Here is a 23,242-nt window from a genome sequence, read left to right as displayed (position 1 = left end):
GTCTATGGAACACAGATATCCCGGCTTGTCAATACGCAAGAGTCAATGTACTAAGTCAAACCTTTTGACCTTTTTTTTTCTTTCTAAAATGTAATTAAATTTGTTCTGTAAGTTGTTATTAAGATCGCAAAGGGTTGGAGTGTGTTCATTGTTCAATAACAAACAGTAATTGGGCAACTAGAAAACTGGTAAAATGAAACCACTCAAATTCAATTTTGTTTCTGGTAATGAGCATTGTGTAAAAGTTTCATAACAGTTGATTGTGGCAAAGTAAATTAAGTGTGTGGATACGCCAAATTCAGCGTTTTTTTCTTTCAAAAGGGACATAACTTAGAAAGGTGAAAGTGACCCAACTCAAATTCAAATTAATCTGTGTTTGGTGGTAATAAGCATTGTGTATTCGAAAGATTCATAAGATTTGGTTGAGGCAGTGGAAACAAATAGAAACCTGTCAAAGCCGATCAGACTCTCACATAAAACATCATTACTGGCTTTTCATAGGGTTCTCAACAGTATGGGTTTGTTCATTGTTGAAGGCTGTACTATGAGGGTTGTCCTATTGGCAATCATACCACATTAACTTATTTGAATTAAGTCTCAAGAGATTTGTTCCCTACTTATGCTATGACACCACTGACCTGCATCCCACAAAGTCTACTGCCAATTATACTTGAGGTAGATGTCTGACATTTTTTCATGAACCTTTGTTTCTTCTCTTCAGAAACATCATCGCCATGTTGTCTTGTTCCCATTTTCATGTCTAAAACACATGGATTCTGAAATTTTTCTGCTACATTTTCCAACAGTATAAATTCTGAATATTGTTAAGAACAAATATTGAAAAGAATTCATTTCAGAATAAAACAGATATAGTACAGAAAATCAAACACTTCAGGCTTCACAGGATTTGTTAGTGTATGAATTAGTAAAATGAAAGAATGGGTCTGAGATTACAAAACCCCCTCCTTTTAAAGCTCTGCATAAGGCAAACTTAAGTTAAGAGTGTGGAAAAGACAATGGGACAAGCAGAAAGATGGGATAGAAAGACAAACAGAAGAACAGTCAAGGGTAATACTTAATGCCCTTGTTGCCTACAGCAGGAGCATAAAAATAAATGTTTTATCCAGGTGAAAACAGTATGATGACAGACTGATCAACTGAAAGGTAAAGAATCTGATTTCCTTTACTTTTCAATACGTCGGGGTATAAAAAGTAACAAAATTAAGTCATAAATGTCGGTTATAGATGAAATTTCCAATCAAATGTGCAGAATGAGAATATTCACCTATTTATCTATTTACAAAGCTGATATCTCTAGTAGACAATACAAACTAATTCGTTTATCTTCTGTAATTGCTCTATGACATTTAAACCTGGAGGACACACAGCGATATTACATAACAATATCCAAGATGATTCTTCAACATTTCTATCAGACTTGCATGACTTATAACCATTAATGATCATATCAATTCTGATCAATCTTGTTCTAATTACTCAATTTATTATACATTTTGTACTCTTTGAAAAGGAAAGAAAAATGGATTCTATGAAAAGCATCTCAAATAACTTGATTAAACAAGATTTGGGTCGTCAGAGCAGTACCCAATTGCATATGTAACATATTTGACTTTAGATTCACAGCTTTATATATTTAAGAGGATATATAAAAGACTGGGTAGTTATCTATGAGATCTGTATAAATAAACACGATGTTTAACCTATAATACAGCAAGACTTGACACAAATTCTGACATATTAATATGTTGAAAGTCTTGAGTGCAGGTACAATATTTTACAAGAGAGCATTGCAAACATGAAACACTTTAAGTTATTTATCCTGATAAAAAGGCAATTTAATCACCGATAAAAATGTGAATCAATAAATCACTGAAGCAGAGTAGGTCAGATGTAATAGTGTCCATGAAAGAAGTTTATAGACTAGCTGTTATCTTCTAAGGCATTTGGTCTCTGGTAGAGAATTGTCTTATTGGCAATCATATTGCCCTATTAAATTGTTTCTAGACAAGTATGGAAAAAGCAGGCTTACAGGACATCCAAGTAAGGAAACAGAGGGCCGTATAAATTTTTCTAAGACAAAAGTTGAAGAAACAGGCTAATTGTACATCAAAGAAATAGTATGAATGTTCAAGAGAAAGAGAGATGGAACAGGAAGGTTTAATGTAGATGGTCCTATTTGATTCTTCAAGAGACAAGAGAAGAAACAGAGTAATATGAATGCCTTTGAAATATAATTGTATCATGTCTTACTGAAAACAGGTTAAATAACAAACACATATAGATATCAACCATTACACTGGACAGGGACAAGTTTATGTTAATTTTTTCAATGGAACAAAAGTTTTGAAAAGTTTGGCCTGCCAGTTTTATAAAATTTTCCTAGTACAGATATTTTTTTACAATATCGAAATAGGGCATTCTTCAGAAATTTGAGCAACTTTAATAGATCATGGGTTTCTATTCTTTGAAAAGTTTATTTTATTATTAAATTTACATTGAAGTATACTTGCAATGAAAAAAGCTAATGTGTCTTAGCAGAAAACATACTTTTTCAGTATAATTAACACAATTTTTTAATTTTTTTTAACCGTAAAAGAAAGCATTGAGTAAATGAAGTCAAAATTAAATATGACTGATGTGCCTATTTTTTACACATCATTTTAAAGCTGGATTTATCTACCTCCCAAAATCTTGTCAGGCACTATAATTGAAATGTATTTATATGTATTAAGTATCCATTACTGATTACTATAGATCAATCAGTCTTGTGCTGAGACAACAATCAAACAAGTGCTACATTATCATTATTCTAGTATTAATATTATACAGAATTGGAATTATTTTTTATATTCTACTAAGATTCTCTAATTATAGTAAAAATAACTTCAGCGCTACATAACAAATTTGATTCTATTGACTGAACAGAGAAAAATGCACTGCAGGACATACATCATTTTTGTCAAATGAAACACTCTGGGTTGTAAAAAAACAAAAAATTTTGCACAACAATAACATGCTATTAAAATTTATGTACATTACAGTTTTTATCTGTCCTTTCGGCTTCCAAATAAAAGGTAAAATTTCAAACTGAAAATAATTCTAGGTCTAAATTAAACTATACATTCTATAATAAGTTGTTTAAATGATTACGATAGGTACATTTCCTCTTGAGATACGGGATGAAATCCTATAGAATTTACTATAGATTGTTACTTTACACTATTTACATATAATACTACTTAAATCTGGTTATTACCCCTATTTACAGAAGTGAAGGTCAGTACGTAGTACCTACTAGTTATATCAGGGGAAAAGTAGTTACCTGTTGTTAAACTGCTTATTGTACAAGGTCAAATACCAAGGCCTTTATTCAATCAAGCAATTAACAAATAGTTAGAAAATAGAGGTAATTCTCTTACATACAATCTATTCTATTGTCAGTACAGTCAACTACAGTTGTATATACAATCGTACATCAGTGTACATGTACTAGATAAGATGTGCACTTTTGGTACAAAAGATTTTGTAAGGATGCGTTTAATACTTCTTATTATCAATGTTTACAATAATATACAAAATATTATTAATTCTAGATTTCAGATTAAATATATAAAAGTGTTATGTCTCTTAGTAGTACAAAATTATTATGTATGAAATTATTATATCTTTTTAAAAGATGATACTTTAAATTGCAAATATTGTCACATTGGACGGTTTATAGACTTTATAGCTATTTTTCGATTTGATTCTAAAATACTTTCAATTTTTTTTGTGGATATTGCACATTTTTATGTCTCCACTTTAGTAATATCAAAGTAAGATATTATAGTCAATGCATTGAAAGGACATGTATAGAACTAATAGTTAATGAAGGGTGACTAGCTGTACCTAGACTAGTATACACCTACTTAAGATGTACTTTTTGTCAACTTTAAAGATTAAACCACCTACATACTTTCTGCAGTATTTGAAATTTGCTGACAGCATGTATGCTAAATAAGTTTTTGATGATAAAAAGTTATTGGCAATGCATCAGTGATACAAGTCTTAATTATTATATCAGCTTAGTATTAAATCGTAATAAAGCAGACATTTTTTTATACGTAATATTAAAATCAAATCAAATACAGTTCAAATTGAAAACCAGTGGAAAGATGTACTTTAGCAATTCAAACAGACCAAACCATTTTCAAGCTATTTATTGATGAAAGTGAAAAGAATATTATTTTTTTTTATCAAATTGAAGAACAGACATATTTATACCTTTTGCAGACATTTATCTTATTTCTATTGAAACAGTCAACTCTACAAAGCAAAGTTCTTTTTTTTAATTTTTTTGTATATATTGGCATTTCAAAGTATATGTTTAGCTTTTTATATCAAGTTTTACAAGGTTTATAAAACAACAACAGACAATGGGTAGATTTATACTACAATAATTTGTTTATCCTGTTTTATGCAGGTTGATATTGATGGTGTTGCTATGCTTTAAAAGTTTGAGCTTACAATGTTAGCTAGAGTCAGGACCTGCCATTCAGGTTTTACTACTACAATATATGTTAGTGGACAAGTGTAAGACAATATTCTTAACAATCATATTAAAGATTTAAATAGGATTCTACTTAAGTCAGTCTCATTGTGTAATCACTTAGTCAAATAGATTACCACTAATTTCCTGACATAATACTTCAATATAATCAATGGTGTTTATATCCTTCGTTTCTTTTCTATATTAGTTTTAATAATCAATGTATAATTGTATGTAATAAAGAAATAACTTTCAATAACAGTGACCTTCAAGTCTTAATTACATTTGCATCCCCTATTTATACTGTTGAAGATAAATACCATGTCATACCCCAATAGAGGTCAAATAAAGGACAAAAAGAGTAAAAGTTAATTAATTTTTACTCAAACAGATCAATATTGTTATTTTTTCAGGTATATTTTTTTAACTTGTTTGTAGCTGTTTTAATTAAAATACCTGATATGCATTGATATTTTACCATTTCTAATAGTAAACTAAGGTCTCCCTGAATTATGCATTCAAAACACCTCATGGGATTCACAGTACACAGTAGTTCATATGGTTATAATACCTATATTGGATTCAGTTGAGAGAGAGATTGAACAACTGGCTGTGGTGACAAAGGGAAATTAAAGGGCTTAGAAACAGTTAGTCTTTGCAATTGATCAACAAAAAGTCAATAGTCCAAATAAAAGAATCATTTCTTTTAAATGAAAGTAAATTTTTCCTGCAATTCCACACTTCTAAACCTTTGCTTACATTTCGTAGAAATGGTATCAAAGTATGACTTATTAGTTTTTCAACAAAATATCTTGCTTTGTCTCCGGAAATGAATACCTGGAATGCATCATTTAATAGAGGATTAAAAAATTTAAAATTAATGGAAAATGGCCAGCTTTTTCTTGGAAATCCTTGGTAGGGTCTGGGTATAAAACATGGATCGAATTCATACCCAATTGACATGTTCCCCTCCTAATATTCATATTAAATTTGCCACTGGTATTAAACATCACACAATAAACAACATCATTTGTATGTGCATTGCTTTCATTATATTGTGTTTTTCAGATATTAAGAAAACTCAAAGAAATATGATCATAATAAATAAGAAGTTCAAATATCCTTAGTATAATGTATCTATAACTCAATATATCATTTTTAGTAATTTGCATAATTGAAAACTAGAAAATATTCTGCTTTCATAGGTATATAATACTTAATAGTTTGACCACCATTTAGAAACTAAGATTTTGGACACAATATATTCACAGAAAAGGATACTACATTTTTTACTATCTTTATCAATCTTCTTCATCTGAGAAATGAGTCGTTTCTGACATTTAACACTCCATGGATTAACTCCTGTTGTTTTTCCTGACTTACCAGGATCTATGGCATGGAATATAGTATTTGTCTGGGTACTCACTTCTACACTACCACTACGTAACAGTCGGATACTGGCACTACAATAAACAGCAACAAATATATAATATTTACAGGTTATGATAGGATTTATATTGAAATAAAGCATATTGTACATCATGTAAATTTGCTTTATATTTAACTTAACAATGGAATGCTGAAGAAATCCCATGACCATCAATGGAAAGAGTTCAACAAGAGGCTTACTGGAGCCTTCAACACTTATCTTGTTCATCTCCCTATCGTAATTATTGCTGGCATGATTAAAATTACTTGATCCTTTAATTTGTCTAGCCTTATGTTTCCTTTTTTACTTATTTCAGAAGGTATATCATAAAACTATAGTACACACAAGAAGTCTGACAACCTGAGAACACAATACAAGTGATCATAAGTCAGAATTCCTGATATTTACTTTTTTAGAAGACTGTCTACATGGATTAATGTAATAGACATGGTACATTTTGGGGATCCTTTGGGATTTTCAAGTCCAACATAGTACAAAGATTTGACATTGCATTCTAGAAATGGAGAATATTTTAAAACCATTTGATTTTAGAACCAATGAAATCCTTAATTATTATTTTGCCTTGTCTTTCATTGCAGATGTTTATTGTTTTCTGAACATAAAGTTGATTTCTTTGTGTATATATCCAGAATGATGCAGCTGTTAACAAAATAGTTATATAAGATAAATATCTTATAAGGAATCTTTCTCAACCTCATAGATAAAGTTTTCAAATCAATATGAACAAGAACAACTTTGTGCAACAACGATTTATCAATACGTATACCAAATTAAAGTGGCAAATATTTATACTCTCAAGCATTGAATCACTTAAATGGACTTCTATCAAACAGGTTTTTTTTTCTTCCTGAGATATTTTCATTTGTGTAACTAGCTGTAATGGCTGCTGTATGAAAGACATACTTTTATTTTTCTATTCAACTATGGAATACAATAGACTTATAAGAAAATGAAAACAATGAATATAATTTGTCTGCTAACTGTAATGTTTACATTCTCTGAGGCAGTCTTTTAATATCAATATATAGGTGTAACATTTGAGAGAGTAATGTCATGTATACAACAATACAATAGATCGAGAATGAAAACAGGGAATGTGTCAGTGAGACAACAGCCTGACTTATAATTAGGGCATATCAAAAATTAAAGATCAAAATTAATACAAGGTAGAAAGGTTCCTTATAACATTGTGTATAATAAGTTATTACTATTTTGATAATGGTTGTAACATTCTGGATATACAGAAAAAATTTTGAAACATATGTTTAGCAAACAACAATTAACAGTTGCACCTGAAAGACAAGGTTGTATGTAAAAAGACTGAATTGGTTTTAAAATCAAAAGCATTTAAAATATTCCAACCCTCCCCAATACCTCCATCCAATGTGGAATAAACAAATATGGCAACATGTATACAGTAAAATTTAGTTTGAAAGAATTCTCATCCTGACATCAAATGGATGTTAAAATAGGTAAGAGAAGAATCTAAGGCAAAATATACATAATTAAAGGACTATTTTGTTAAATAGGATTAGTCAATATATACCTTGTATCAGGGTCACTTTCTTTTTTCTTTTTATCTCTCATTAAAACAGGAATATCCTGGTCACTACTACTGGACTCTGGAGATGACCGACAACTAGATACTGGGGATTTCTTGTGATCCGAGGTCTCATAGGGGTAACCCATATATGTTATATAACCATCACTATCCTCCTTTAATTTTACTTCTATTAAACCTGTAAATGTAAAGCAGAAGCCATTATTACGACCTTATATATACACATCTTTTATCAAACAAGACAATGTCTTGACCATTAACACAACACCATTACTTTAATCTTTAAAAAAAAAAAAACACAAGCTAGATTCACTCTTTCCCATTAAATGTAAGTTCTACACCTGGGGAAATTTGAGAAAAAAATGAATAAAAATATGTCAAAAGTATGATGTGCACATCATTTGTGTATCTTTTAGATTTAACAACTGTATGAGTTACAGATGATAAAAACAAGGAACTCACTATGAGATTCAGTAAGACACGGTCAAGGGGGGTTACCATACCTTATAATCTAGCTACAGATGATAGAAACTAGGAACTCACTATGAGATTCAGTAAGAAACGGTCAAGGGGGGTTACAATACATTATAATCTAGCTACAGATGATAGAAACTAGGAACTTACTATGAGATTCAGTAAGACACGGTCAAGGGGGGGTTACCATACCTTATAATCTAGCTAGAGATGATAGAAACTAGGAACTCACTATGAGATTCAGTAACACACGGTCAAGGGGGGTTACCATACCTTATAATCTAGCGACAGATGATAGAAATTAGGAACTCACTGTGAGATTCAGTAAGACACGGTCAAGGGGGGTTACCATACCTTATAATCTAGCCTTAGACTTTATAGATAAAACCAGATGCTCCGCAGGGCACAGCTTTATACGACCGCAGAGGTTGAACCCTGAACAGTTGGGGCAAGTATGGACACATCATTCAAGCTTGATACAGCTCTGAATTTGGATTGTGATTAAATAGTTGACACAACATAGGTTTCTGACACATAATGAAGTGGTCTAAGAACTTAAACTTAAAAACTTAATTTTTTTAAATTGGACATTTACCAATTTAGGGCCAATATCCAAAATCTAAATACATGGTTAGATTCAGCATATCAAAGAACCCCAAGAATTCAATTTTTGATGAAATCAAATAAAAGTTCAATTTTGGACCCTTTAGACCTCAATGTGGACCAATTTGATAACCAGGCTCAAATATCAAAAAACTAAATACATGGTTAGATTCAGCATATCGAAGAACCCAATATATAATCAATTTTTGTTGAAATCAAACAAAGTTTAATTTTGGACCCGGATTTGGACCAACTTGAAAACTGGGCCCATAATCAAAAATCTAAGTACATGTTTAGATTCAGCATATCAAAGAACCCCAAGAATTCAACAATTTTTGTTAAAATCAAACTAAGTTAATTTTGGACCCTTTGGACCTTAATGTAGACCAATTTGAAAACGGGACCAAAAATTAAGAATCTAAATACACAGTTAGATTTGGCATATATATCAAAGAACCCCAATAATTCAATTTTTGCTGAAATCAAACAAAGTTTAATTTTGGACCCTTTTGGCCCCTAATTCCTAAACTGTTGGGACCAAAACTCCCAAAATCAATCCCAACCTTCCTTTTGTGGTCATAAACCTTGTGTTAAAATATCATAGATTTCTATTTACTTGTACTAAAGTTATTGTGCGAAACCAAGAAAAATGCTTATTGGCCCCTTATTCCTAAACTGTTGGGACCAAAACTCCCAAAATCAATCCAAACCTTCCTTTTGTGGTCATAAACCTTGTGTTTAAATTTCATAGATTTCTATTCACTTATACTTAAGTTATATTGCCAAAACCAAATGTCAACGTCATACCAATATACGACTTTTTGCAGTCGTATAAAAAAATGTGTCCACTCGAGACCATGCTCTAATAATAACATGTTGAAAAGAAGAGGCATTGAATATAAACTCTGAAACAGCATCTTTCACAATGTAAGATTCAATTGTGACCAATGAACCAACACATGCAAGCAATGCCCTCTTTCTGACACAATTTTACAGCAAGGTTTTTTAAGGACCTTGACTACCCATAAGAGTCTTGCATGGATCCTTACAATTTAAATGTTCACATCTTGTAGCTATATATATATATAGTTATCGTTAAAGAAGTTTCATGGTGACACCACTTTTACTCTATATTTTATTACCTTTACTGTGATTTATTAGCCAAGATATTCATTCAGGCTATCATTTTGGGCAGATATTCTTAAATTTATTTTTTTCTCATACATAATGTACATCTATATATATGTATTCATGAGTGAAATGTTATGTTAATAACATATATACTTCAAAATAAAAGCACCATAAGCCTAGTTGACACAATTCTTCACTAGCATATAAATTTTGCTATATTCAATAACTGATAACTAAATTGACTAAAAGTTTAAATGGTTTACTTCTGAATCATGAATCCTAAACTTAATGAAGTTTCGTGTTGTCATCATGTGTACTGTTCAACAAACCTATCTTAACCTAATAACCTAATATTTACTGCTTGTATCCATTTCATTGGTCTCTGTTGGATAATTGTCTCATTGACAATCATACCACATCTCCTTATTTATATTTAATGTCAAATGGTCCTTTCAACAAAAGCTAAATATATATCAAAATCTTAATTTCAATTTACTGTTGAACCTTCATGTTGATATATACCATGCTAATATAAAAAAGAAGATGTGGTATGATTGCCAATGAGACAACTCTCCACAGGAGACCAAAATGACACAGAAATTTTAAACAATATATTTTAAACAATTTAAAAGGTCACGTTCATCAAAACTTTTAAACTTATTAACTTGTAGAGGTGGGGCATAGACACATTATTTCTCTACAATTTGAAACTGTTTTTAAGTTAACAGTACTTTTCATCTATTTAATAGTGACCATGTTAACCATGTTTTAAGAAGCACCACCCAAATGTTAACAGATACTGACTATTAATACGGTGACAAATAAGGTAAATTTGAAAATTTAATGGACCGAAATTAACTCACGGCTAATTTTGGTCTTATTTGTAGAAACATATAATATCCTTTGATTTAGGCATGTTGTAGAGTGTCAAAGTGGTGCAGATTTTTGAAAACTGCGGTCAAAGGTCAAAAGAGGGGATTTTAAATAATCGAAAATTTGAGTCATTTTGGGCAATTTCTCAGTAGTCTCTCATGTTGAATGAGAAATTTTTCGATGGAAGCATGCGCTAGGAATGCTCCACAAAAACAGCTAGTCATATTTATGTCTAATTAACAGATATTAGTGATACATACCCTCGCTTGCAACATGTAAGAAAATAAAACAAATATCTTTATCTACGGAAATTATCAACAAAAAACTCTTTAAATAAGCGACTTTTTCCGATTTGTCACTCCACTATATGCATTACCTATACTGATACATGCAATAGTATGTCAATTGTATGAAAAACAACAGACTGAAACATGTGACAGTATGTCATGATATGTATTTATAATGTTTTAGAAACATTTGTTTCTGTAGAATGCTTCAACATTCATAATATCATTGTTTCAGAGACTTTTTTGTTTATGTGAAATCTACATTTGCATCTATAGACATGATTTCTCTTTATAAACTAGTTTTTTTTACACACAAACTTAGGTAAGAAAAAAATAAATACGCTTATATATATACGTTACATACCTGTCAACTGTCACTATTTGCAGGGGATTTCCCCCATGGAGGCTCCCAAATTGAAATTTTTAAAGAGCAATTGTGTCCACAATTTTAACAAAACAATTAATTTTACAATGAATTGAGGCATATAAAAGTATGAAGAAGCCAAAAAACAACATGACACTAAATTTGAAGGCCCCTTTGAAGGTTTTTTAGGAGTATGGCAGCCATCTTGCACGCAAAACCCCCATGGGCATTTTGAAAACTTGTCAGGTATGACGTTATAGTGTAGAAAATTCCTTTCATATACACTGGTCTTGAACTTAAAACCTTTGCACAAACTACGTACCTCTATATTCCGGTGTAAATTCTTTAAGACTTTTAGGCATGTTGAGATAGAAATAGTGCTCCCTTGGATTCAGTGGTTTACATAACGTTGTATCATTAAAGCTCATCACACTGGTGCTGCCACCTACTTGGTGGCTGAACGGCTGTAACTGTACTGGGTCCATCACATTAATAACTTCTGGCATAGTGATATCTTGTATAGCCTAGTATTATGTTATAATCTAAAAAAAATAAACACGAATATCACATTAATAACATCCTTAATCTAATTGGTCCTTTACTTCAATCAATTGTCACATGTTACAACTGGATTACAAATGCTTTGATCTACTAAAATCGTAACTGATATTGTAGGAAAAAACACTCAAGCTTTAAACTTGTCAACTGGTGAATGACCATATTATATTGTGAAATCATGTGAAAACATAGACATGTTGTTTTTATCTTTCTTTGAACACTGATTTTGTCTCTATTTCAATCTGACTTATTTATGGCAAGTTTTTATAAAAACGACTATATGCACTGAAAACACTTTTAATGCTTCATCATGTTCATACGGAAATAATTCAATTTTATCTTATATTGACAAACTGATATTTGACCTATTTATGGTTTCTTAAAGATTTATAAATGTATTTCTATATTATATTTATTTTCCTTTACATTCTATTTTTGAATTGCCATGACTGTAGAATGGCAGGACGTTATTAAATATAATTTTGAAGCTAGACTTCCTGAGGATGATTGTGGTTTTGGTAATTTAGTTTGAATTGACCCAGAAATTTTAGTAACATTTTTATAAAACTGTATGCTTGATGATGAAAGACAAATGCCAAGTTATACATGTGAGAAAAGCTGCATTGTTTTTACTTCACATGTGACATAAAAAAAAACATGTTGTATTGGCTTTGCTCATTGTTGAAGGCTGTATATATGGTGACTTATAGTTGTTAATTTCTGTGTCATTTGGTCTTTTGTCGTGCTTGTGGAGAGTTGTCTTATTGTCATTGACAATCATACACCCCTTTTTTATATGCAAATGAGGTGAAATTCCAGTTAGATCATCTTTGAATACAAATGGAATAGGTCAATCTTAATCTGTGAATTCATTCTTTAACCTTTGTCAAACAGTACATCACTACATGTTTCAGTCATAAATTTGTTTTTGTAATATTAATGTTCTTTATATAGGCAAAGCATGATTGTACAAATCGACAGTCCTATGTTTACCTCTGATTCATCTCGAATATTTAATAACAAAAGTTAAGAACTTTGCTCTATTTATTTGTTTATTGTACATGTACATGTGAATTCATGTTTCTCCAAATTTGATACAAATCTATTCTTCTATTTCATGAAGTGTATGAAAATGCTCACAAAGTGAAATTTATTTGTAAACCACCTAGAGGATTAATCTTTCAATTATTGCTAAAAGAAAAAACTTAAAAGAAAAAAAATACAAATGTTTTGAAGCATTTTCAATCGTTTTTTTACAGTTTCATAGATATTTAAAACATGAACTATTGGAAAGCAATTTGGTTATTAAAAACAACTGATTATTATATAGTACCAGTTAAGTTCTTAAATAATACCAAGCCATTAGGCTGTGTTACCTTTCAATTTTATTACAAATGAAATCAATTTGAACAAACATTGGCCTATTAACTTTCACTATAATTAAAAAAAAAAACTAATGATCAAGAACAAACTTTAGTGTGAATAATTTACTATAAACTATAGATATTTACCATTAATAATAAAATTATCTAACATTTCCATATTCACCTGAATGAAGAAAAAATGTCATTATAATTTTAATGTCGGTTAAAAATCTTATGTTCTCTGTTTGTATACTTTGCCCACTCTAATTAAAGATTAACCATGAATTTTACACTATAAAAAATCCACCTCTACACGGCTTTATTACAGTAGTATAAGATAGAATCCTCAACTACAATACTATCATACAAAGTGATACTTGTTTATACATGTAATTGTAATCAATGGTCAAATGGAATTATACTCATCTAAGATTGGTGAATTCATACAACCAAACCATGGGAACAGTAAAACTATCCTCATTGTAATGTCTCAAGGAAGTTCCAAAATTGATTGGTTTCCGAGAACTCAATAAAGAAGATTTTTTAAAAGTGTTTTGTATTATATCAAATACATTTTTGGAATCAAAATATAGATTCTTCTTAGTCATTAAATGGTGAATATTGAAGTACGATTGGAAGTCAGTTTAAGTAAATTGCTGAAGTAATCTGACAAAAATAAGTTGTCAATTTAGATACAATGTTTTTTCTATTCAATTGTATGCAAAAATGGAAATCAAGTTGTTGATAATATTTTGCTTTCACCTATGAAAATCATACCACCTGAATGAAAGTAATGTCATACAAATCCTTCTTCTTCTTCCTTGCTAAGGACTGGATTCTTTAAAAGAATATTCCTTCCTCAATTTTATAAGTCCACTAGACGGACTAAATACCACACTCTTAAATAATTAGGTCCAGTGAAGATACGTACATTGTCCAACTTACAGTAACAAGAAACATCACTTCACTAATATTAAATTAATGTACATATAATTCTAACAGAAGGATTAACAAACAGAAATAAAGGAAATGAAGATCATTTTATATATTATATAACCTCAAAACATTTGATCTAAGAAGTAAACACCCAATTCCTAGTAAACTGGTTGGCTTGCTTAACGTTTTTTTCTAAATGATGAAGGCCATACAGTGACTTGTAATTGTTTACAACTTTGTCTTTCAGTCTTTATGGATAGTTGTCTTTTAAGACCAATCGTACCACATCTCTTAAATTTGTACAGAATGTTTTAAAAGTTACCAGTATTTTGTGAACCTCTAAACCCAATTGGATAAAACAAGAGCAATGCCTTTGGTTTAGCTTATTATTTTCATATTTTCATGACTGCATGCTACTATCTGCAATGGTCTAATTCCAGAGGGGATTTAGGGGGGGCGTGGTTTCTTATATAGGGAATCACTGAAGCGTGACGAGATCAGGCCCCCTTTAAGGCAGCCAGTGGGCCCCCACTTATGAAAATTTCTGGATCTGCCACTGAATTCACACATGGCATAGCACTGATACAACGTTTATCCAGAGAATTCTCACAAATCTAAACCACATAAGAAATAAGCAATGCTAGGTGGTGTTGTCGTAGAAGTTAAAAATAAAAAGTACAGATTCCAGCCCTGGCGCCGGGGAGGAAGTTATACGAATCAAATCTACTCTAACATCGTTAGGTTGATTTTCAAGGCACTTTATATATATATATATATTTTTTTATTAAAGTAGAAAATGATGTAATATGAAACATATTTCATAATGTCAGCCATAGGCTTATGATTCACTGTACTTCTAAAGTTCTCATAATTATCTGAATTAACTACTGAGTTTTTTAACTGAGCTACGGAAATTATTGAAAGGTGAACGTGTGTATTTCTAATAGAAGCCAAGGTATCATTAAAAATTACACTAAAAAACAACATACATCTTCTACGAATTCAAGGTGAAGAGCAGTTGATCTATAGAAAAAGAGAATGTCATTTAATACCCCAAATCCACAATAAAAACATTTAATTTGGTGTGAATGTACTGTTAATGACTGTATTTAAATCCTTGTCATCAGCTTAACTTGTGCACACTTTTAAAAACATTTAATAGTTGAACGATAGATAACTCTTGAACTTTCCTGCATCATCAGTGCATGCTTTAAAGATATTCAGTATATATGGGAACTCTACATAGATATAGGAAGATGTGGTATGAGTGCCAATAAGACAACTCTCCATCCAAATCACAATTTATAAAAGTTAACACTTAAATATTGATAACGGAAAAGTGACAGAAGGATTAACAAACAGAAATAAAGGAAATGAAGATCATTTTATATATTATATAACCTCAAAACATTTGATCTAAGAAGTAAACACCCAATTCCTAGTAAACAGGTTGGCTTGCTTAACGTTTTTTTCTAAATGATGAAGGCCATACAGTGACTTGTAATTGTTTACAACTTTGTCTTTCAGTCTTTATGGATAGTTGTCTTTTAAGACCAATCGTACCACATCTCTTAAATTTGTACAGAATGTTTTAAAAGTTACCAGTATTTTGTGAACCTCTAAACCCAATTGGATAAAACAAGAGCAATGCCTTTGGTTTAGCTTATTATTTTCATATTTTCATGACTGCATGCTACTATCTGCAATGGTCTAATTCCAGAGGGGATTTAGGGGGGGCGTGGTTTCTTATATAGGGAATCACTGAAGCGTGACGAGATCAGGCCCCCTTTAAGGCAGCCAGTGGGCCCCCACTTATGAAAATTTCTGGATCTGCCACTGAATTCACACATGGCATAGCACTGATACAACGTTTATCCAGAGAATTCTCACAAATCTTTAATTTTCCAAATCATATCTCAATAATATGTACTTTCACATGAACATTTCATACAGCCATGTTAAAACCAATTGATTTCAAAATTTAAACTGACATTTTAATTTCCTAAAAGTTATTTCAGAGTTTACTTTGAAGAAAAGTTACAATTTGTTTATATGAAATTCAAGAATAGTTCATTCTTATTACCGTTTCTTACAATGTTTCAAGTGTTATAAAGGCATGAAAGGTGTATATATTTCTTAGAACATCTTACTGAGTGTAACTGAACCAGGATGGGCACATTTATATAGAAATACTAAATAGGAATCAATGCTGACTATTGGTCCACAATAGTCATGACTAACTGTCACTTCTATATTACACATGACCAATCAAATTCAAATGTTGTTATAAAAATATACCATCGAAAAAAACACTCTTGAACCAAGATTACAATGATGTCTCTATTAGACATGTTGGAACTTTAAACGATAGTTTTTTTAATTTCTTTAATTCAAGTCATTTTTCTTGGGAAATTATTACAGGGAATTTGAACTAACAATATTTCAATGAATTAATAAAAAAAAGAAAGAAAGTGAAAAAAACATATAGTATATTCAATACATGTAATAAACATGTTTATCATGTAAATAAATCATTTAAAATATAATTTCTTTTAAAATCCATTCTAATTCATGATTAAATAAACAAATGAATAGTATTAGTTTTTATCTTAAAATTTGATAAACTACCCCCAAAATGTACTGGTATAAATCGTTAGAAATATAATAATTCAATAAAATTACATTTGACAATACTGAAGACAATAAAATGTTACCTGTTATGTTTAGTTTTCCCTTGACATGTGGAGTCACTGTTTACTTTTGTAAGTTTATAATACAACGCATGTTTGCAGTTACCTTACTTTCTATATATCATCATGGTCACATGACAAAACAAAAAAGATAAAAATATAGTGATCAATAAAACAAAGGTAAAAATAACCCAGTCTTAGAAATCGTGGTTGGAAATGTTTTAATATAGTGTGATAGACAAATTAATTACTACTTATAGTTACACTTTAATAATGAAAACATAATGACATTGATTAAAAATAACTTAATCTAACAGCTGTAGACATGTTTAAACCACCTTTGACCATTGTTGACTTGTTATGGTTAAGGACAAATACTTATCTTTTAAATGATATAATATTGGATAATTTCATAATTTCATAAATAAGTAAACATATATATATATATATTAGATAAACCTATGAGGGTTACCAGGTAGCCAGACTTGGAATGTATCCTATTTTACACCAAGAAGTAACTGTCATTCCCTAATTTAGGAAGGGTTCTTTCAGCTATTTGACAATGTGATATATTGAAAAGCATGATAAATGTAGGGCATCTAATTTTATTAAACAACATCTTGGTGTAAATGAATGTTAACTGGAGGTATTTTCTATGATATTGACAACGATGCCAGAAATACGGATCACCTTATGTATGTTTTTGTACTTACTACATGTTTCACACAAGGTTTTAAACATGCATTTTTAATTATCAAAACATGATGGGCCCACGTAAACTCATAAAACTGTCTGTCACACATATGGTCACCTTATGTATAGTTTTGTATTTACTACATGTATGTATTGAAACGTGCATTGTTAATCATGAAAACATGAAGGGATCATGAACATATAATCTATGACATGAAAATGTTTGTCACCTGAAATATGAAATATAGTACATTTGTACTAAATATTTAAAATGTAATACATGGTAGATACATTGTCATTAATTTCACACTGAGATGTTAGCATCCTGAATAAGTGTTATATTTGCCACTGGGTGTAAAGCAGTCATCAATTAAATTTAAAGAACTTGATGAACATCTATGTCAAATGTATGTAAATAAATTTTAAAATTGTTCCTCTGTGCTATCAATGAATCTATCAGTCAAACTCCATCCAGAATATTTAAATCCATTAAACCACATAAGAAATAATGCCATGAGCCATGAATGTCAAAAGATTTTTACAGTTACATTGTAAAATATATTAATGGAAAATATCTGAAAACTACATTAAAAGTCTAATATTAGGAAAAAAGACAATAAAAAGCCCTAGATTTATACTTTGAACAGAATAGGTGCATGTATCTAACCATGGTAGTATTATTTCATTTCACTTCCATGATCTAAAAAATAAATGGAAGAAAATTACAATTATTACAAAATGTAACCCTATCTATATATATATATATAGAAGATAAGGTCTCTGCGCAATGCTAGGCGGTGTTGTCGTAGAAGTTAAAAATAAAAAGTACAGGTTCCAGCCCTGGTGCCAGGGAGGAAGTTACGAATCAAATCTACTCTAACATCGTTAGGTTGATTTTCTAGGCACTTTATATATATATATGTATATTTTTTTATTAAAGTAGAAAATGATGTAATATGAAACATATTTCATAATGTCAGCCATAGGCTTATGATTCACTGTACTTCTAAAGTTCTCATAATTATCTGGATTAACTACTGAGTTTTTTAACTGAGCTAGGGAAATTATTGAAAGGTGAACAGTGTGTATTTCTAATAGAAGCCAAGGTATCGTTAAAAATTACACTCAAAAACAACATACATCTTCTACGAATTCAAGGTAAAGGGCAATTGATCTATAGAAAAAGAGAATGTCATTTAATACACAAAATCCACAATAAAAACATTTAATTTGGTGTGAATGTACTGTTAATGACTGTATTTAAATCCTTGTCATGATCAGCTTAACTTGTGCGCACTTTTAAAAACATTTAATAGTTGAACGATAGATAACTCTTGAACTTTCCTGCATCATCAGTGCATGCTTTAAAGATATTCAGTATATATGGGAACTCTACATAGATATAGGAAGATGTGGTATGAGTGCCAATAAGACAACTCTCCATCCAAATCACAATTTATAAAAGTTAACCATTATAGGTCAAGGTACGGTCTTCAACACAGAGCCTAGGCTCACACAAAACAGCAAGCTATATTTATATTATACATGTATATATATGTGAACATAAACAAAAACTGCATACCAAAATATTGATAGTTGGAAGTGATGAGAATCAATAGAGATCAATAGAGAAGCAGCTGTCACTCCCTATGGGATTCAATAATTATCTTCAATGACATCTCACACAAGATAGTAATCTGTTTAACAATCTTCATGTGTAAACAAAAATAATGTGTTTCTTAGGCATAACTTTACCTCTTAACTGTTTATACTACATTAATAAATAAGAATGTATAAATTAAAACCATCATTGGAATCCCTATCTTTCAAACTGGCATATATATCCATTGATTTCAATAACAATAGACATTAACCATGTTAACCTGTTACTTGAACAGTTGTTAGTCTTCAATGGCACAATGTTCTAATGAAATTTCTTAATTCTGGAAGATATGTTTTGTTATTGATTCTGAAAGACATATCACCCTACAAGGCTACATGTATCTGGACACAATATTCTTCAGGTCTACCCGTCTTTGCTCGTCCTCCTGATCAATGAATGTTTTTTAAGAAGGGATATGGGGCATTAATTGTCGCCTGCATTAAATGTATCTGATAGTGTACTTTATATGTAGATATAAAAAAGAAGATGTGGTATGATTGCCAATGATACATGTTATACAGGCAACAATTAATGTATGCCTGAAAAACTTTCTACCGAAGATTAGGAAAAGAACATAATTGGAAAGACAAGTGCAACATTAGACTAATTAATGTACATATACAAATGTATCTCAGCCAGATATATACATGTACATTACCCCAGTATACATGTATGTTTAATGAGATGATCTCACAAAAGCATGCTTCTTCAAAAACATTTTATTTTCTTTCATCTGTATAAGATATAGGGATTGGATAAATTAAATTACTACACAGCTTCTGTAAACCTCTAAACCTGTATGTTTTTATAAAGTTTGTTTTTACCATTCATTATTGAAATTATACAATGTACATGTATGTATTAAGGTTTTTAAACAATTATAAATATACTGAGTATTTTAACAAGTTTGTTACACATTTATGCATCTATATTTACATCATACATGTTACTGTTTTTCTATCAACAATATGAATTCATTTTGACCATGTCATTAGGGTAAAAACAAACTTTCCATAGTATAACATGACTGTGATATCAACAAATAAGCAAGGTTTTCAACAAGTTTACATGTTTATGACAGTGTTTCTATAGAAGTAGACAATAATTCTAACAAAAACAAGATTAACTGAAATTAATTTATGAGGAAGGAACTTCAAGGAAGTATAATTTTGAGTTGGTCCTCATAAAATTTATAAATTTAAAGCTATATTTTCTTCCTTTTCACCTATGTAATTTATTATAGTCTTACATTTACAAAATTTTCCAGTAGCAATATTATATTTTGTTGTTTTTGTTGAATTCTGCCTAAAAATCATTTGCTTCAACAACACACTTTATCATCAACGAAGAACATACCAGGTACACAACATACATTGTACATGTATGTAAATATGTACATGTATAGTGAAAAATGATTATTGTTTATCACTAACGCTACATGTAACATTTACTCCCAATGACATTTTTTTTTACCGAGAAAGTCAATATTTCCTGTCCTTGAATGATTTAACAGTAACTCAAATAGCCCCTTATTTGATAGATGTACATGTAGCTACATGTAAAGGAGATCATCAATTGCAAAGGAGATGCATCAAACAAGCCTACAATCAAACTCTGCAATCACCTTTCAGTAACATTTTTGTATTTCATGTATAATTTTTATTATCAAAATAGTAAATAATGATAAAATATATTCTCCTGTCATCATGGTTATTGCCCATTCCAAAACAGGTGAGTAGGATACAGTATTCATGGTATTTAGGTTTTAAAAATAACCATCTACACATACATTTTGTACATGTATGATGTAGGCAAACATATTTTTTTACTCCGATTGCAAAACAGAATGAATGAAAGACATGACAAATTTTTCAAATAATCAAATAATCAAATGATGACATAAATAATTGTTAAGGTTCATGTGGACCCTATGGCTAAAATGGCTGTATTTTCACCTCAAAATTTACTCTGAGTACAGACAAACCAGCGCATCTGTAAAAAATTTCAGGCATAACATGCCCTAGATAAATAAATATCAAATATGTTTTATGTTTTAGAAAAATAAAAACTTACCAGGATTTTGCAGTGCACTTTTTTTCATTCCTCCAGAAGGTGCCAAAATAAACTAAGTTGGAAAACAGTTTTGAGAACTTCCCCACAGGTTATAATTGAAGTGAACTGTATTGAATGACATGGACATGAGATGGACAATAGATACCTGACAATAATTGGTTATTTAAACTGTGTACCTGAGTGGACCATATCAAGGTAAACTCAACTGTTTGTTAATTTTATCATCTTCTGCAGGGACGAAAAAAAGTGTACGGCAAAATCCAGTTAAGTTATGAATTTTCTAAATCATACAATGCATTTGAATTCTATTTATCTAGGGCATGCTATGCCTTAAAACTTTTCCAGATGTACAGGTTTGCCTGTACTCAGAGTAAATTTTGAGGTGAAAATACGGCCATTTTAGCCATAAGGGTCCACATGAACCTTAATATTGTCCAGTATTACTCAGCCAGGAAAATATTCTATAAGAATTTGAATGGAATACTGGTGTATTTTTTTTTTATTGATTACAATACACCTTATTGCTATTTGTCCACCATTTCTAGACATCACACAGGTTCCTTCCTGTATAATGTTGACATCATAGTAGTACAAAATATCTGACGCCACAATGGAACAGTGATGACGTGAAACGTTCAAAACTCAGGGGGCTTATGTTTACTTGTTATATGCCGACTATAAATAAAGCTTTGAATTGAATTGAAGCGGGACAGATTCTCCGGTCAGCCAGGAATTGCGATATTAGGTGTACAGTCTTCACGCTGAGTGGCAGCCCTGGCAGCCCAGGCTTGTAAAATTGCTCTTGGGCCTGTAAAAATCATATCTACAGGCCAACAGAATCTAACTAAAAAATTTCAAAAATTGAGCTCCGGGCCTGTAGATTTAACAGTTCATTGTGAAGACTGGGTGTATCTTCTTCTTTTGTTACAGAAAACCATCAACGTACTGATGTTTACTTTCCGGCGCATGCCTGGTAAATGTTTTTTAATAAATTTATGTTGATAATTTTTGTCACAATATAAATTAACAAAATATTTCTTATATGTATACAGGAAATCTAATTATTTCTATATATTTTTTTTTAAATAAAATTAATTTGTTATTGATCTAGAACGCATTTGGTGAGTGGTCTCTCCTTCTTGACTGTGCAGTTGCACGATAGATAAACTTAAACCAGTAAATTGTATAATGACATATACAGATATATGTCCACAGGAGTTTGAAATCCTATCAATAAGGGGGTAAAAATATACCAAATGTCGACTATCACAGTAGAGCTTCTCTCGTAAATATACCAAAAGTCGATTATCACAGTAGAGCTTCTCAAGAGAAGCTCTACTGAGATAGTCGACTTTTGGTATATTTTTACCCCCTTATTGATCATGTTGATAGGATTTCAAACTCCAGTGATATGTCTTGTGTGCATCCGCTGCTCACTAGCTATAGTATAGTGCAATGTATGGAGAATCTGTTATGCAATCTTAATTACCTTGGCTTCTTCAATGCATCCGCTTCATGATTATTTTCTACATTGTTTTATGCGTGCAGATTTTTTGTCGTTTACATAGAATTTTATACAGGAAACCAAAACGTTTAAACAAGGGACGTAATGCCTTGGATGTGGAAAAACAAGGGGTCTACTTGTTGTTTTGAATCTGATTGGCTGGTGGGAAAAATATATCATCTCCGCCAATTTTATTAAAAAAATTTCCAAGTGAAACAAGTGCCCGTGTTGGTAAAAAAATAGTATAGATGAGGTCTTGGTGGGGTTTCCAATTACAGGATACATGCCAGTGGAATTAAATCATCTGCGGGTAGTGGCGGATCGAGAGGGTTTGAACCCCCCTTTTTTTAACGATTTGAATGGGAACATATGATTGGAACCCCCTCCCCCGGTTTATCCTGTTTATCCTGGGTTTAGAACCCCTTTTTGAAAATGGATGGATCCGCCACTGTCAGGATACAACTTTAAA

The 23,242-nt window shown here is 30.9% G+C and overlaps 2 protein-coding genes across 3 annotated transcripts in view; both read right to left on the bottom strand.

The window, feature by feature from the left end:
• Nucleotides 1-73, bottom strand: part of LOC139517322 (uncharacterized) — a 204,817-nt gene extending 204,744 nt beyond the window's left edge. The window contains exon 1 of the mRNA XM_071308263.1: nt 70-73. The gene's annotated coding sequence lies outside the window, so the exon portion shown is untranslated. The remainder of the gene's footprint in view (nt 1-69) is intronic.
• The window catches only part of LOC139517299 (inositol hexakisphosphate kinase 1-like), a 28,015-nt gene extending 5,135 nt beyond the window's left edge, over nt 1-22,880 (bottom strand). The window contains exons 1-5 of one of the 2 annotated variants that reach the window (XM_071308222.1): nt 22,759-22,880; nt 11,615-11,834; nt 7,546-7,738; nt 5,831-6,012; nt 639-814 (exon numbers count right to left, since the gene is read on the bottom strand). In XM_071308222.1, coding sequence (XP_071164323.1) covers nt 639-814; nt 5,831-6,012; nt 7,546-7,738; nt 11,615-11,798 — 735 coding nt within the window. In that variant the 5' untranslated portion in view covers nt 11,799-11,834; nt 22,759-22,880. Of the gene's footprint in view, nt 1-638; nt 815-5,830; nt 6,013-7,545; nt 7,739-11,614; nt 11,835-16,864; nt 16,980-22,758 lie in introns of those variants that run through there. The other variant, XM_071308229.1, reaches the window with a different exon arrangement.
• Between the last annotated feature and the right edge of the window lie 362 nt (nt 22,881-23,242).

Source organism: Mytilus edulis, chromosome 1, assembly GCF_963676685.1.
Source record: "Mytilus edulis chromosome 1, xbMytEdul2.2, whole genome shotgun sequence".
In the NCBI taxonomy this organism is placed as follows: Eukaryota; Metazoa; Mollusca; class Bivalvia; order Mytilida; family Mytilidae; genus Mytilus; species Mytilus edulis.
This window is presented reverse-complemented; position numbering and strand designations above follow the sequence as displayed.